At 48.0% G+C, this 16832-nt stretch overlaps 1 protein-coding gene across 4 annotated transcripts; it reads left to right on the top strand.

The window, feature by feature from the left end:
- The first annotated feature begins 1220 nt into the window (after positions 1-1220).
- Positions 1221-16775, top strand: zbtb4 (zinc finger and BTB domain containing 4). 4 transcript variants are annotated; one of them, XM_029455170.1, is made up of 2 exons: positions 1221-1389; positions 8157-16775. In XM_029455170.1, exon 2 carries the CDS (start codon positions 8173-8175, stop codon positions 13639-13641), a length of 5469 nt encoding a protein of 1822 aa, XP_029311030.1. In that variant the 5' UTR covers positions 1221-1389; positions 8157-8172; the 3' UTR covers positions 13642-16775. The 4 variants fall into 4 exon arrangements, with proteins under 4 accessions (XP_029311030.1, XP_029311029.1, XP_029311031.1 ...); XM_029455169.1 differs by lacking the exon at positions 1221-1389 and adding an exon at positions 2167-2299; XM_029455171.1 differs by lacking the exon at positions 1221-1389 and adding an exon at positions 6434-6454.
- The last annotated feature ends 57 nt before the right edge of the window (positions 16776-16832 follow it).

Below are 16832 nucleotides of genomic sequence, written 5' to 3' on the forward strand. Positions count from 1 at the left end.
AGGACGGGCGAGGGGGGGACTGGAGGAAAAAAAAAGTTCACCCAACTCCCAACAGCCAGAGAGGTCACAGGAACAACACCCAATCCCAGAGCGGTTCCCATGGAGACAAGTGTGGCAGCGTACAATGAGGGTAGGAGAGAGTGATGAAAGAGAGGGAGAGAGGGGAAGAGAAGGAGGAGGGCGGGTTGTTGGCGTCAAGGTTCACTTGGTGGGTACTGTGGGGGAGTCAGGGGGGTAGCAGCTCCACTCAAAAGGACAGTGGGAAGTATAATTGGTTGAAGCATAGCAGTGCTAGAACATTCTTCCACCCCTCCTCTCATTTTTCTGCCCTCTTGTCCCAGCTGACAGAATACCTCCTGATCTAAGGCCTCCGAGTGGCTCATGGCTGACGGATTGAGAACAGAGATGTGTGGAATTTCCACTGACCATGACGTGCGTGATCCGAGAGCAAACCAGAAGGAAGAGAGTTGTTGTTGTGAGGCATTTTGCATGGATACGGATGAATCAGAAGTGATCTCCAGCTGCGGGACTTGGTGGTGGTGCAGTAGTTGCCTTTTTGTTTTGATGAGGGGAGGGCGACGTTTCAGTCGTGCTGGAAAGCAAAACAGGAGCTTGACGCAAGTCGTTTTTAGTTTAGCCACATGTGTCAGAATCACACACGCTGACCTAAAAGCAGTTTAATTGACAAGTCCAGCATCATCACTGATAGCACTTGATCCCTTTTAGCTGCGGGACAATCGAAGGGTGTCCCGCCCCCCCTTTTCTCTGTCAAAGAAGCACTCCACTGATTTTACATTTGAAGATCAGTTTACTGGTCACCTACTCAGCCTGTGAAAACAGGTTGTATACCAATGTGTTGTATACCAATGTGTTCTCCAACCATTTGTGGGACCATCGTGTTGGCACATTGGCAACGGGCTCAGGCAAAAAACAAAACGTGCATACCCTATGCCCATGCATTTGTATCTGCAGTTTGCAGACGTGTGATACGTGTCTGACTCAACCTTTCCCGCAACCAAAGGCAACGTCATCTAGCATCCCACCGTGTCGGTCAGTCGAATGTGTACAAATATGGTCGCTGCAGTCATAGCCAGACCGAGTCAGAGGAAGCTCTGGGTTGTTTGTATTTCTTTAAGCCAATCGCAGCGACAGGTGCCATTGCAAAACGGTTACACGCAGATAGCTTTCCAAAGTTGTCATTGTGGCTGGATGTGTTGTTTTTTTTTTTGTTTTTTTACACAGGGTCGGAGAGTCCGGTGAAAGACGCTATCAAGTTGCATCATGGGAAATGTAGGATCCAGCGTTTTTGGAGCCTTGACCCTTACTGGAGACTTTAAGTCAGGACATCTCGGCCTCTGCCTTCGGCCTTCTTTTTGAAACCTGCCTCTCGTAAGTCCTTAAACTTTATGGAAGTGCACTTCTATATCTCTAGAGTGCTCCTTTAATGCCTCCATTTCCCCCTCAACTTCACTTGCTTCACACAGTGCTCCCATCCGCATTCGACTGCTGCCAGTTTGTCCTCTCTCTGTCTCCCTTTGTCGCTGTCTCTCTGACTCACTCTCCTCTCAGTCCCTGTCTGTGTGTCTGTCGGTCCGTCCTTGTGCCCAGGTTTTTTGAGTTGGCGTGGTTCCTGTTTGTTTTCAGCCATTTTAGGGACTTGCAGTGCTCGTAACAAACTGCTTAAATGGCGTCCTCTTGCTTGCTTGCTCTCCCACTCTGTCTCCCTCTGCCTCTCCCTCCCTCTCCCTATCGCTGGGCTTTGTGTATATAAAGCTGTGTGTGTGTGTGTGTGTGCGCGCGTGTGTGTGTGTGTGTGTGCATGAGTGTGTGTAGAGAGAAAAGGAGAGAGGGAACAACACTTCCAAATAAAAAGAAGATTGGATTCAGTGGGGGTTTGGTTGGGAGGGGGGGGGGGGGGGGGGGCAGAGGGGGAGATTCACTTGCTGGAAAAAAAGAGCAAAAACACTAAGAATCGAGTGTCAGAGGCAAAAACTGGAGTGAGAGAGGAGGGAGAGAGCAAGAAAAGGGGAGTGAGTGAGAGAGAGCAAGCAAGTTCGAGTGTGAGAATCGCTCCTGCCCTCTGTCTTCACACACTGCTGCCTGTATGTGTGTGTGTATGTATGCATGTGTGTGTGCGCCGCCTCTCCCTGCACTCACTCTCTCTCTCTCTCTCTCTCTCTCTCCCTCTCTTGCTCACACACACTCAGACGTGCGCATACACAGACCAAGGGGGAGGGAGAGAGGGAGTGTGAGGGGAGAGAACACATCGCAGCAGAGATGCAGCAGGAGGTTTTCCGAGGTACGTTCTCTTGTATGCTTGCCTTCCTGAGAGACAGCCAGAGAGAATAAGAGGAAGAGAGGCTGAATTCTGTTGTTTTCCTGCTTGTTTTTCTGCTTCACTCTGCTGCTGCTGTGGTGGTTGTTCTGCGCATGAAGAGGAGGAAAAGGTTTTTATTAAATCGTGCGTGTTGGGGTGTGAGTGTCTGTTAGTGTGCGTATTTATGGAGTCTGTGTATGTGGACGCGTATTTATGTGTGTGTGCGCGCGCCTCTACTGGATCTGTTATGTGTGTGTGTGTGTGTGTGTGTGTGTGTGTGTGCGTGTGCGCGTGTGCGTGTGTGTGTGTGTGCCAGTAACAGGCCTCGTCTCCCTCATCCTCCCCTCTGTTGCTGGCGCACCACGCAGTTCTTTTTCAAGAGCGATGACTCGTTTTGTGATTGTGATGAAACTTTTAATTTATCGAAGCCTCTTGCGTCTTTGTGATGCACCGCTGACGGGGACACACACACGTACACACACACACACACACGTCAGAACAGATATAGATTTGTTGTTAGGGTCTTAACATGGTGGGCCAGTCTCCCAATCCTCCTCCTCAAGTTACTACCAACATCAGAGGAAGTGTTTTAGGGGAAGAAAAACTTGCATGTAGGCGATGGTAAACATCTCTAGTTCCACCGACTGGTACTGTCTCTTATTTCAGTCATGGGCCGCCCAGTTTGTCCTCCATTTTACCAGCCTGTTGTTTTGCTGGAGGTTGTCTCTCGTAGAACAGCAGAGGGCATATTGATGTCAGCAACCCCGTTGTTGCTGCCCGAAGCCTTACTTTTTCTTTCCCCCAAAACAACACAGCATCTGCTGCCAACTACTCCGCATTCCTGGTTTCCATGGATGCCAAGCCCCTGTGCTCAATGTATGGAATATATGATCCACGCTGCCACCAGGGTAAGGGGTCATAGGTCAGACAATAGGAAGTGTAGTTTCTCGTTGCACTGTGGTGCCACAAAGACGATGTTGTCATAGCGGTGGCCGCCTTTTTTGTTTTGGTCATTTGTGTTTGGGTCACACGGAAGATAAATCATGTCTGCTGTATTTGTCTTGTTCTACCCTGAGCATAAAAGTGCTGACATCAGATCAGATTCTACTTTATTGTCATTGCACAGAGTACAAGTACTGGGATAACGAATTGCAGTATCGTATAACGTACAAGTCTTGCACATTGCAAGACCGAGTTGGTTGGCTTTGTTCGCTTGTGCAGGTTTTTATTTTATTTTTAAATGCCACAAACATAAGGGATGGGGATGCATTCAAAGAAACTGGTGCCGCGCTTCAACTTCTACAACCTGCCAGTTTATGGTGCCGCTCTGGCTCAGCCTTGCTAATACTCAAATGTGTCTTGGTTGTTTGAGACTGAGAGCTCTAAAAGGGGGCTTTCACACCCCCTTCAACAGGGATCCGTGTGTGAAATTGAAAATGATTTTGGGGAAAATTACTTCAAAAAGGTCACCGGTGTAGTGTTACTGCTCTCCAGAGGTACTCTTTCGGCCTTACTGTTTCCGAATGCCTCCTATGATTCTGTTGTAGCGAGCAGAATTATGGGAATTACGTGCTGGGCTGAGCGCTAACAGAGCGTGGAGAGTATGGCGTTTTAGACATGGGCAGGTTCGCTGGTGCGTGGAGCGGCATGCGAAGAAAACACCGCCATACAACAGTTTACACGTGAGGGGGGGGGGGAGGAGATGGGGTCAGTCATGCTGAGGGGGATCTGAAAGACAAGGAAACCATGAAATGTGAACTTAGCCGCGACATGTTTGAAGTTACCCCTACCCCACCGCTCCCGCCACCACAACCACTACTACCACCTCCGCTCAACCACTCCCCATACCAACTTCCCTTACCTCCGCCCTCCCTCTATCCCATCTGTCCGGCTCCACCACGCTCTCTTGGCCGGGGGGTTGTGGAGAGTTCAGTAGCTGTTCTTGCTAACGATGCCCCCCTATCCACCCACACACACCCTCATGCGCACACACACACACACACACACACCCTCCTCTTCACAGACCAACTGCTGCTCCGATTGTTGGGCCCCTCTGGCTGCCCCTCACTGGGGAGAAAGCCCAACGACACCTTCCTCTTTCCACATGCTACTCGCCGCTGGCTCACCGGCTGGAACACCGAGGCCCCCCCACATTCTGCGTCGCAGGCACTCTCCTGCCCCCCACCCCCACCCTTAACACACACACACACACACAGACACACGTATGATGACAGCACATCGCCGTAACAAATATAACATCGCACCCTGAATGCGGTGACAGAGAAAAGAAAGTGCGAAGAAGAAATACGCAAATTACAGACCAACTTCCTGGTTCAGCTCTTCAGGCGCCGCTGTACTCTGTAAGGGTACTGTAGCTTTGTGAACACACAGTTTCCCTGTGTAATAAGGGAGTATTACCAACATTTGGGGTGTGCTCACTGTCAATTTCATCTCAAAATACAGTGGTTTAGACCATCTCTCAACTGTGGCTCATTTACAGCCTGTCGCCTGACCCCCGTTTTTTCTTGCCCCGTGCGGTTAGCAACGTTTATGTGTTCATATATAGCGGTGAGCACAATGACGAGCAAAGATGACTCGATCGTTTCAGCTGTGTTCTATTAAAGGTGTTTTTAATGAGGGTTCTCTACAAATGTTTGCTGTTTACATTCATATTGAAATGTCAAATGATATGAAGTGGCACTAAAACAGTATTAAAATGTAATTTCCTGTGATCAGATTTGTAATCCTCATTTATAAAATAAAAAAAAAGTACTGGACCAAATAGTTTCAAACTGTTTATTTTGAGCCAACATTAAGTATTAGTTTGAGCTGCGTGTTATCCCAAAACTTGTGGTTAGAATTTTTGAGGAATTTCCTTTTGAGATGGAAGATGGCAAAAAAACAAAAAACAAAAGAACAAGCATGGTAATTTAATCCTAACAGTTATTTGTCTGTCAGCACAAGAACCCGTTTCAGTGTGGAATAAACGGATTGCTCAACGGCTGGTTCAATGCCTTGAGCCGGCGTACCGGCTAAACTCCTCTGCCGTCCTGCCGTTATGCAAGGCCACTTTAGCAGTGATGTTCCTCGTGACTGATTGACCGTTGGAACTCAGTGGATTACTAACTAATGGTTTCCAAGGTCATAAAGTTATCCATGCTTTTCAGATGCTAATGGTAAGAACATGAATAGTTAGAGTCAAATAGTGAAACTTGTGCTCTTTTGAATTGGTCCCAAAATTCAAGCAGTAGATGGTTTGTTAGTAGTATCAAGCCAAACAGCGCTGTTGTGCCATTTCCAATGATTTCAACTTAAAAGAACAAAATTCCCAGAATTAAAAAAACAATAGTGTTTACTTCCCATTTGGCATTTGATATGGGATGCACATTGAATCTGTGCATAACTAAAAGTAGGCCTTTGTTCCCTAAGAGCTTTTGTCATTACACCAAAGCCAACGTTTGGTGTGTGCTTTATGTTTTTGTGAGTCCAGTTAGTCATTTGTCCCTCACCAGCTGAGAAACCTGTTCGTGCTATGCGGTTTAGTAGTGCCACAAGCGTAAATAAAAGAACACTTCTGACCAACATGTTTGTTTGTGCAGAACATCCTGTTGCAGAGAGGTGTGGGGACAGGGTTGCTGTTTTATTTTGATTTCGCTTTAGGGTCCTTGCCACATTCATGGTCACATTTGTTTGTGTGCTTGTTTGTGAGTCGTACATAAGCATGTGTGTGTGTGTGTGTGTGTGTGTGTGTGTGTGTGTGTGTGTGTGTGTGTGTGTGTGTCTGATCATCTGCACAAATAATAAAAGAGATAAAAGTGTTTTTCCCGCATGTCCCATGCGTTTGTGTACACATTTCGGTGCGTACGAGTGATCCCAGTACATTGAAGGCATTTTAAAGCTGCCTGTCACAGTCAGATGGCGTGTCGTGCAGGCTCTGCTTGTGCAGCGGCTGTGTGCGTCACAGGGAGATAAAGAAAAAGAGCGAGGGGGCGTCATACGCATTTTCCTGTCCGCGGCGCAAGCTTCAGATGAGATGGTGAATTTTTTTTTGCCTTAGCACTGTCTCTGTGTGTCCGCCCACTTGTAGCAGACTGGCGCTACAGGGATTTCCTGCACAACATCTATTGCTCAGCAAATGTGAGTGACAATGAAGGCCTGTGTCAATACAGAGCAACAGAATATGGCAAGTCTGGCGAGACAGGGTTGTGCATCCTAACAACCCTACAAGAAAAAAGCATGTACAAGTACGTCATTAATAGACACTTCTGTTTTTCTGTTGTTGACCGTACTTAATTTCACCCTCATCTCAGTGCCATGTTGCTCTCAGATTCACCTTTTGGTTTTGAATGTGATTTACAAGTAGGCCCATCGTTGTTGAACTACTTTGTTTATGCCTGTCTGTCTTGCCTGTGGGCGTGTATGAGTGTATGTACAGTGCTGTGTACACATGCATGTTTGTTTGTGTGAGTGCATGTGCATGTGCATGTGCATGTGCATGTGCATGTGCATGTGCATGTGCGTGGTTATATGTTTCTCTATCTGCTTGTTGCTGTTGTGTGTGTGTGTGTGTGTGAGAGTGTTTGCCTGGGCTCCTGTCTGTCTGACAGTGCAGTGTGTCTGACTGTTCCTGTTTCAAAACCCCCCCTCCTTCCTCTTCCTCTCTCCTTCTCTCAGTCTCTTGCTCTCTCCCTAACCCTCAGCTTCTTTCTCGCTCTCCCTTTTTCTATCACCCTTTCGCTCTCCTTCATCCTCACCCTCTCTCTCTCTCTCTCTCTCTCTCTCTCGCTCTCTCTCTCTCTCTCTCTCTCTCTCTCTCTCTCGCTCTCTCTCCCTCCCTCCTCTTCTCTCTGCAATAACAGTGCTGACCTAGTTTCTGCCTGTTCAGGGCTGCCTGTGGAATTTTACAGCGGTCTGCCTTCCTGGCTGCTTTGCTGCTTGAAACGCAGGCAGAAAAGCATGACTGAGGATTTTTCTTCTCGTCGCATCATTATGGCCTTATACTGTCTCTGTTCGTCTCCCCAATCTGCAGACCAAAATAAATGGACCCGTTTTGAATAAGTAATAACAGCAAATTGCCTCTTGCGCGAGAATCTGCAGTAATCTTATGTATGGAGAATTCATAGCAGGACTGCATCCACCACCCTGGCAGTCGAATTAGAATGGAAATGAGAATACCCTGTCGCTCATCTTCTACAGCTTAGCTGAGATTGTACCGGATGCAGAGGGCGGAAAAACACCCCTTCTCAGTGCACATGCATGTAATCTCCCTCCCTTCTCCTCTTCCCCTCTTTCCTTCCCTCCCGTCTTTGCCTTCACAAATAAATGGTTAGAGTCATGGCCGGCAAACACTAGCCACTGCCAGGAATGGCTAACAAGGCTCTTTGCTCAAATAGCAAGAGAGTGGGACTATTTTTACGTGCGTTGAGGCCATGGATCTAACACTCTATTCTGAGGGAATCTTGATTAAATCTGAACACCTTTCAATTAGGCATAGGGAATGTTGTGTCACAGCCGAGAGAGATGGATCTCTGGAATGCCTTTCTAAAGGCTTGGTTGTGGCACGCTGAAATCTAAACCAGCACTGCCGCAGATTCATTCCTTCCCCCTACCCTCTCCCTCCTTTCACCATTCCTGGCTGAGCCGTTGGAGTTCAGCATTGCTGGGGCATTCAGTTTTCTTTTCCGTTTCTCAAATGTGTTCCACAAGCGTCATGACTGCTACTGCGAAAGCTTTGGGTGTAATGTTAATTATTTGCTTTATGTCGATGTAAATGTAGGTGTTGTACATTTCTCTGAGGATGTTTATAATTCTAATGCATACTATCTGATTTCTCTTTCAGATTTCGGGGGCTGGTCATGGTGTCCGGTGAAAAGGTGTGGGACCCCCACCACGCGGGCCTTATTCAGTCACCTCTGAGTGAACAACACCTGGCTGCTGGGCTAACTCCCTTCTGCAACATCACACATACTGCAACTAAGGACACCACGTGCCAACAGAGTCAGCGGTCGTCAACTTTGTCTTCCCCGCCGCTGTCATTAGTGGCTGTCGACGCCTTTCACCCAGTTGGGGCCTCCTCGACGTTACACCTGCCTGTCAATTTCTGTGGCTCAAGTAAGATTGAAGGGCTATACAAACGAGTCCACTGTCTTGGAGTGGCCTCTCATTCTGAAGAAGAGGAAGGGGAAGCTGAGAAGTTGGAGATGAAGGGTAAAAGGCACGGAGGCCGGGCAGAGGCCATGATGGAGGACAGGCTGGAGGACATGGCTGATGGACCTAAAAATGCAAAAATCACTCTAAGCTTTCCACTTAGTGCCGCCCCTCTTCCAGCTTCCCTGACCTCTCCAAACCACTGTCGTAGCTCTTCCTCGTCCTCGTCCTCCCCTCATCGAAGGCGGCCTTCCTCTAAGAGCTCAGACGAGGGGTCGCTGTGGAAACTGGATGCTACCATGGATGTAAAGCACAGACCTTTTAAGCCCCCGAGGCACGACAGCTCTCCGTCCTCTTCGCCTTCCTCCTCCTCATCTCCCATGACTGTTCATGCACTTAGTCGGAAAGATATAAAATCCCCGCCTCCCCTTAAGTGCTCCAAACTCAATCCAGAGACTCAGTTTCACAGGTCGCCCCCAAGATCCTCGAGCGGGTCTTCAGGTGGCTGTTGTGGTGATGGATGGGATGAGAGGCACAGGGTGGCCAACGGTACAGCCTCACCCTCTCAAACGGCCCAGATTCTCTTTAGTCTGGGCACGTCAGCCTATCAGAGAGGTGGGGATACAGAGAGGAGAGAGAAAAGACCAGCTGGGAAAGTGGGAAGCCCTCATGGACCAAGTCTTCACCCACCCACCCTCCACCTCCCTCCCCCCTTACCACCACCTCCTCCTCCCCCATCTGAGGATCTTACCGCACCCCCTCACTCGTCCTCCTATTCCCCTACCGACGACCTAAAGCCTGAGCTGATTTGCGGGGTGTGCCATCGGCTTTTCAGTTCGGCCGCCTCCCTGACAGTCCACATGCGGCTGCATCGTGGCAGCCGCGCCCTCAGTTGCCGCTTTTGTGGCAAAGTCTTCATCCACAGCAAGAGACTGCAATCCCATGAGACCTCCTGCAGAGTGCCAGGCCTTCCCTCCAACAGCCTGGGCCCTCCTTCTCTCACTGTGCAGCCAAAGGAGGAGCCGCTGGAGGAGGGTGAGGTGAGAGTGGAGGGGGGAGTGATTGTGGGACAATCAGACCTTGGTAAGGCGCGGCCAGGGAAGAAAGCTCGGAGCCTCCTGGCACGTATCCAAGGTGATGATGCAGCAGCCGCAGAGCTACTAGCGGGTGATGAGCACCATTTTGTGAAGGTGGTAGATGGCAATGTCATTTACTTCTGCTCTGTGTGTGAACGTTCCTACATGACCCTATCCAGCCTGAAGCGTCACTCCAATGTACACTCATGGCGCCGCAAATATCCGTGCCATTTCTGCGACAAGGTCTTTGCCCTGGCTGAGTACCGCACAAAGCATGAGGTGTGGCACACAGGAGAACGCCGCTACCAGTGCATCTTCTGCTGGGACGCCTTCGCCACCTACTACAATCTCAAAACCCACCAGAAGACCATTCATGGGATCAATCCCAGCCTCATCTCCAGCGAAAAGACAGCTAATGGGGGTTATAAGCAGAAAGCTAACGCCCTCAAGCTCTACCGCCTTCTCCCCATGCGCTCCCAGAAGAGACCCTACAAGACTTACAGTGACAGTTTGCATAATGGCCTGCCCCTGCCACCAACTGAAACACCTTCCCTCTCCCTGCCTGGCCTGGGCTGTACTCTGGGCCCTGGGGACCTACAAAGCCTCATCAGTGGGGCCCACCGTCAGAGTGTAAAGCCTGACCCAGATGACTTCCCTGATGGCTTCCCTGTTTCTGTGTCTGCTGAGCATGGGGACCTCTCCGAAATAACACCCCTCCCCCAAGCGGACATGCCCCACGTTAGAAAACATGAGAGTGAGGCCCTAGAGTTAGAGCAGGGGAGAGGCAGTGGCAGCTTCAAAATGTCTAGTAGCAACAAAACCAAAACTCCCAAGACTGATAGAGGTACAGAAACAAGCATGCCTTCTGTGATAACATACGGCCATACAAAACCCTCTGTCATAGTTCATGGGACAGCAGTGTCATCCTCTGTCATTGTGCATAGCAACCAGGTCACCTCTGGAAGTGAAAAAAGCCCAATGAGCAGCCCATCTCCTGAAACCTGCAACAGTCAGACTTCACACAAGGGAATTCCCAGGTCAATTAAAAGGCAGAGGGATAGTGCAGATAACCATAGAAAGAGGTCAAGAGACAGTTCAGATACCACAGAGGAGAGCTCAAGAGGTAGACAGGGTGCAGAGACAGGCAGATTATTTCACAAATCACGCAAATCCCACAGCAAGAGTGACATCTCTAACTCAAAGGCACTGTCAGCATCAGTAGGGTCACAGGTCAAAGAGGCAGGGCCACTGTGCCAGATTACTGTACGTATTGGTGAGGAAGCCATAGTGAAGCGCAGCATCTCTGAGACAGACCTTAGGAGAGACAAGAGCCTTTCTCCTCCTAAAACCAAACGAGGTGAATCATCATCTGTGCGGGAAGCCAAGGAAACACGGCACTCACACTCCCATCACCATCACCATAAACACCGCCTCCACCGCAGAGTCAGCCTGGAAGAAGAGGGTGAAAAGGAAAGACGAGATCGTGAGCAGGAGGCCGAGCAAAAGAGCTCTAAATCCCCCGATGAGGTGAGGGAGTACTACTTCCGTCGGGAGGTGCGTGACCAGGATAGTGACCATGACACAGAGGATAATTTATGGCGGCCTTACTACTCCTACAAGCCTAAGAAAAAGGCCCAAGCACATCTACAGAGGGTCAAGAGCTGGCAGAGGAAACTGAAGTTCAAGCGCTCCATCCGGTTGAAGAGGAGGTCAGACAGACTCAAGAACCATGTGAATAAAGAAACGGAGAAATCACAAGACTTGGGAGAGGATGGGAAGATTGAGAAGGCCAAAAAACTGTCAAAAGCTAACAGAGTCAAGGGAGAGGGGGAAAGGAAAGATTATCTCTCTGCCCCTCCCAAGGAGAAAAACAAAGACGCAGAAGAACAAGTTAAGGAGGCCCGTGATGAGGTTTCCACTTCTCCTCTGCAATCTCTAAAGCCTCCTGTGTCTACCTCAGTGGCTCCTATGGGAATAAAGAGGCGGCCTTGGACTAATGGGAATGCAGCAGAGTGTGGTACATGCGGACGCTGGTTCTCAAGCCCCAGGAAGCGAGACAAACACGAGCTGAACCATCTGCTGGAGTTTGTATGCCTCTTCTGCCGTGCCACTTTCCCCTCAAGGGACAAGTTGGAGGACCACCAGAGAGCCCAGCATCCCAAGCCATTTGAGGCACCCTCTGTACCCCCAAAAGTGGAACTTGCTGAACAAGTTGAATCTGTGCCAGATATTGCAAAGTACGATGAAGAAAAAGGGGGGCAATTAGGCTTAGCAGGGAGGAATTCTAGTCCAAGTCGCCTAAGCAGAAGAGCACTATCACGACACACCTGTCCACAGTGTCATAAAGTGTGCAAGACCTCTTCTGCACTAACTCGCCATATCCGACGCCATGAGTTAAGCAGTTCCCCAGAGAGAGAAACGGAAGATAAAGACTCAAAGCCAAAAACAACAGAGACAGTTGTTAACACTGTTTGCAGAGACCTGGAGATTGAAAAAGGCCAGGCTCCCAGTGCTCTCTCTGTTTCAGTTATCAGCTATTCAACACCCGACCCGCCCATCAGTGCTGACTTTGTGACATCACAGCAGCATGAAGACCATCTTAGTGAATTGACAGATGAACATCAGATGTCAGAATCCACTGACAAACCTGAACTGACAGAGCTCACACATCCAGTTCTAGAGAAAGAGCCTAGCACACAAATTGCAGAACCTTCATTAAAAAGCCCAGTTAACCTTACACCCACTAAATTCACCCTTGCCGCACCCTCTACTCTCCAAAGTGTGCTTGTCATGAATGGACCTGAATGTCTGGACTACCGCACCCCCAGCAAAAAGAGCCTAGACAGCCAGATCCACAGAATACCCAGCCCTGTGCACATCATGGCATCCACCAACACCTCTCCAAATGTGCCCATGACGTCACAGACCAGAATAACCACTGCTGTTCCTCCTGTTTCCATGACAACAGCTCTCAGCTCTGAGGGGGGATTCATGAAACGGGATGGGGTCATTATGGACAGAGAGAGGCAGGGCGGGAGTGGTATGTTTGTACATGTAGGTTATGAGGAGCCACCTCGGGTCCAAGATCTCAGAGTTCAATCCCTGTCCAGGAGTCCCTCTCCCAATGAAGCACAAGACCTTACCATGTCCTCTATTCTGGCTAGAGAGAGGGAAATAGAGAGGCAACGAGAGAAAGAGAGGGAGCTGGAGAGACAGAGAGAAAGGGAGAGGGACAAAGAAATGGTGAAAGAGAGAAAGAAAGAGATAGAGAGGGCCCATCAAATAAGTAGAGTTGCACACATCCCACAGGACCAGATTTCTCTGTTGGTCCCTAAAGAGGAGCCCTTGAGCCCTGTGCCGTCCCCCCAGCATATTCCCACTCAAACCACTATGAATGGATCCTCCTCACACAGGCACACTCCCAGGTCCCCCTGCCGGTCCCCCTCAACTATTGGCCTGTTAGCTCAAGCCAACCGCCAGGTTCACTCCAGTTCACAAGGACTCGACAGGCTCGCACTGCCCACTGGAGCAGCTGGTGCCGGTGACCGCCCCTCTGCTCATGCTCTGCTTCTCCCCCGAGCCCCCCAACCACCTGAGCCGGAGCACCACGATATTGTTTCTTCCAGAGATTCCCAGCAGGCGGAGGCCACCCTCGTGGGATACCATGCCCATAATTATCCCCTACCCCTTTTTGTGCCGGACAGCTACCACTCTGGTAAGAAGCAGGAGGAAAACCTACTCATGTCCTCTTATCCTGCTGGAGCTCTTCCCTTTGGCCCACTGGGAAAGATTATGGTCCCTAGTGGCATGGACTTGGCTAAGCTGCCATTTTATCCGGACCCTTACCAGCTGCTCTATGGGCCACAGCTGCTGGCCTACCCTTATAACCTGGCTGCTCTTCCTGTGGCTCTGAATATGATGGCACCTGGCGGGGACAAGGTGGAGCCTATGCCTTTCCTCCCTGCCATCTTCAACTACTCAGCCGCTGCTGGGCCCTATATGAGCGCAGCCCCTCACTCGCTTGTGGCAAATCCTAGCCTCTACAGCAGCAGCAGCAGCAGCAGCAAGAAGCAACGAGACAGCAGCAGCAGCAAACCGTAGGACACAGAAGCACTATAAGGAATATATTTCAATGGGGACAGCCTGGCCTGTTTAAGGATGGGAGCGGGAGGGGTGCGTGCTCACTGGGTCACTGAGTACACTCGCACAGTACCCCTGCCTCTCTTTTATTCAGTAGAGATCAGAGCTAGGCATTAAATCAGGAGTAGGTTGAAGGGAGGAGAAGGAGCAAAGAAACAGGGAGAGGGGCCGATATTATAGTGACGTATCAATACTCCCCTCTCTTTACTCTTCTCTTGCTCACCTTTCTCCGTGTCTCTCCTTTCTTGCTGTAGTGTATCGTAGTTCTAGAGCTTGATTAATCTTCCTCTCTGACTCTATATTATCTATAAGAATAAGAACTGCTAACAGGGTGTGTGTTGTGTGAAAAATTAGTTCAGTCTGCTTCCCTTTATAGTCACTGCATAACAAGGATAAACGCTCTTCAGGAAGGCTTGTGTGAGCAAGGATAAGGGATGAAACAGAAGAGTCCTTGCTCGACACAGTTGAAGGTGGAGCATTAAGAAACTCGAACCTTGCATATGTTTCTATGAATGAATGAGAATTCAGGTGTATCCTGTATGTTAAATTGTCCATGAAAGATGTATATGAGCATGTACATGCACCTGTATGTAGAGATGTGTGCATGCAGAAGTGGGTGGGCTTAAGCAGGTGTGTGTGTGTGTGTGTGTGTGTGTGTGTGTGTGTGTGTGTGTGTGTGTGTGTGTGTGTGTGTGTGTGTGTGTGTGTGTGTGTGTGTGTGTGTGTGTGTGTGTGTGTGTGTGAATGCCTAGATCATTCCGTGTGAGCCTCGCACAGCATTCCTTCTCTAGTTGGAATAGCTGCTGTAGGTCAATATGTAGAAGTGCATTTAGAAGTGATTCTTCATATCCAAATCATTAAGAAGTCAATGCTATGACTGGATGCGAGTCTATGACAATGACAGATCATCTGAGCTTCTAATGTCTCAACTAACCTGGTGACTTGGCGGCCAGATGGCACTGTAGGATCTGTATAGCATTCACCATAGTTTATACCTTATGTGCACAAAATAGAAAAGTAGTGGTCACTTAAAGGGGTCACTTGTAGCTGCTTGGGATATGTAGCTGGCCACTGGGTAAGAATTAAAGGCTGGTAGACCATTGCACTTCCGTTTTTCATCTCATTTCCTTCACGTAAAAAAAAGGAAAGAATAAAAACCAGTCAGCCTTCATCTTGCGTAGCTTTTTCCTCTTTGATTGGAAGAGGAAAAGGCTCCATTTCCTAAGACGGGAAGAAGAAAGTGACAGCAAGGAAGGAAAAAGAAAAATGGATTCAGGGTATTGAGTTATTTCTGTATAGGAAAAGAAATATATGGGCACAAAACTGTTGGACTCTGAATCAGAAGGACCCACAGAAATGACTTTGGGAACAAAACAACTTCCTGCTCCCCAACTGAGGGGGGGTTGGAAATAGCTTGAACTATTTCCCCTCCTACCCTGTCATTTAATAAAAGATAGGAAAAGGCTGAACTTAGCAGCCAAAGCGGTGGCCGAAACTCCCCAGGTGCCCTCCTGGGGCCTTTTTGTTACATGTAATGTTATCTCTATATGTTTGTTTTGTTAAACTATGTTGTTGTTTATGTTGTTTAGCCCTCTTACCAGATGGAAATGGCTTCAGTGAAAAGGGGGAGTAAACTTAAAACATATGAATGTAAATTTAGTCATGAGGTTAATGAAGTACAGCTGCATTAATGGTAGAGTTGGTTTCAGTTTCTTTTTGTTTCTGATTTGACACAAATAACCTGTTAAAAACCGTATAACGTCTGGTATGCATATATACAGTAGTCCTAGGAACATGTCAGTAAACTTGGGTTCTGTATCCACAAAGCATGAGCATCACTTGCTTCCTAACCGTTTATATCCTCAGCAGATCTGGCATTGTGCACACAGCTTTTGTTTCCGTTTCCTTTGTTATTTTCTGGCTCTTTCATCTTCCATAGCTCTGTTAATATTATTTTTTTATTCATTGTAGACGATTACATAAAAAATTGGGGCCACATTTACGTCTCACAGTCACTATTTAGGAGCTGTTTTATTCTCCCTCTTCCCTCAAGCATACACTTGCACACCTCTGAATGAAGTACATATGTTTCGGTGTGTGTGCATGTGTGTGTGTGTGATGGTACTGGGGCACCTTTTGGATCAGACAGGAGTGTTAAAACACATTGTGACCGACTGCAGGGGGTGCACAAGCATCCCCTTGGGTGTGGTTACAAGCCTTTTGCGGGTAGCCGTACGTACGTGTTTTGTGTACGAGAGTGAGTGACTGCGCGAATATGAAAACCAAAATAAACCTGCCTGAGCAGCATATCCCTTGGCAGTATATGGGCCACTTTTTATTTTTTGGTTTTTGACACTTTTCTGTGGGTTAGTTTCAGTGTAAAAAAAAGCCTTACTGTCTCCAATACACTATCTCAAGCCATTCCTGTAGATTGACATGTTTGTGTTTTTGGACCATTTCTTATGCCATAGTTTGCCATCATGGTTATCATACAGACCAAAAGCATGCAAATCGACGTATTGTAGTGACTGGACTGGAATCTGGTGGTAATATACAACTATTCACTGTATGTTTTAGTTTAAATGAATGTGCCTCTGCTTTGATATTTAAATAATTATCTATAGTAAGATGTTGATCTGCCAGATTTCAACTGTTAAGGTGCCTTGTTATGGCATAAGAAATTTGAATAGCAACTGAACGTTTTCTTGAGAAATGATAGTATGATTTGGAGATGGATTTCATGGCTTTGTTTGCTATGAAGCTGTTCATAGACGTAGGGGTGTGGCTAAACTGTTTTGGTATTGTGTACATGTCTAGGGTAATACTGTGCCATATAGAGCCCACAAAATATGTTAATGTTATTTTTAAAAGATGTTTTAATGTTGCCTGATGACTTTGTCTTTAGATTTGATACAAAGGCTTGTAGCCACAGCTCTCCCAAAGTCTGTAGTCTCCTTTTCCAACATTCTTCCTGTTCTCTCTCTCTCTCTCTCTCTCTCTCTCTCTCTCCCCTTGTTTCTGTCTCCCTTTCTTTCTCTTTGCTGCAATCAAACAAAAATAAAGTATTAACCTGATGACCCAATGAAATCCAAAAACATCTGGACTCATGTTTTTTTGTTTTTTTTAATGAAGTCTTAATTAATCTTTAAAAA

The sequence above is a fragment of the Cottoperca gobio genome, chromosome 18 (genome assembly GCF_900634415.1).
Source record: "Cottoperca gobio chromosome 18, fCotGob3.1, whole genome shotgun sequence".
Classification (NCBI taxonomy): domain Eukaryota; kingdom Metazoa; phylum Chordata; class Actinopteri; order Perciformes; family Bovichtidae; genus Cottoperca; species Cottoperca gobio.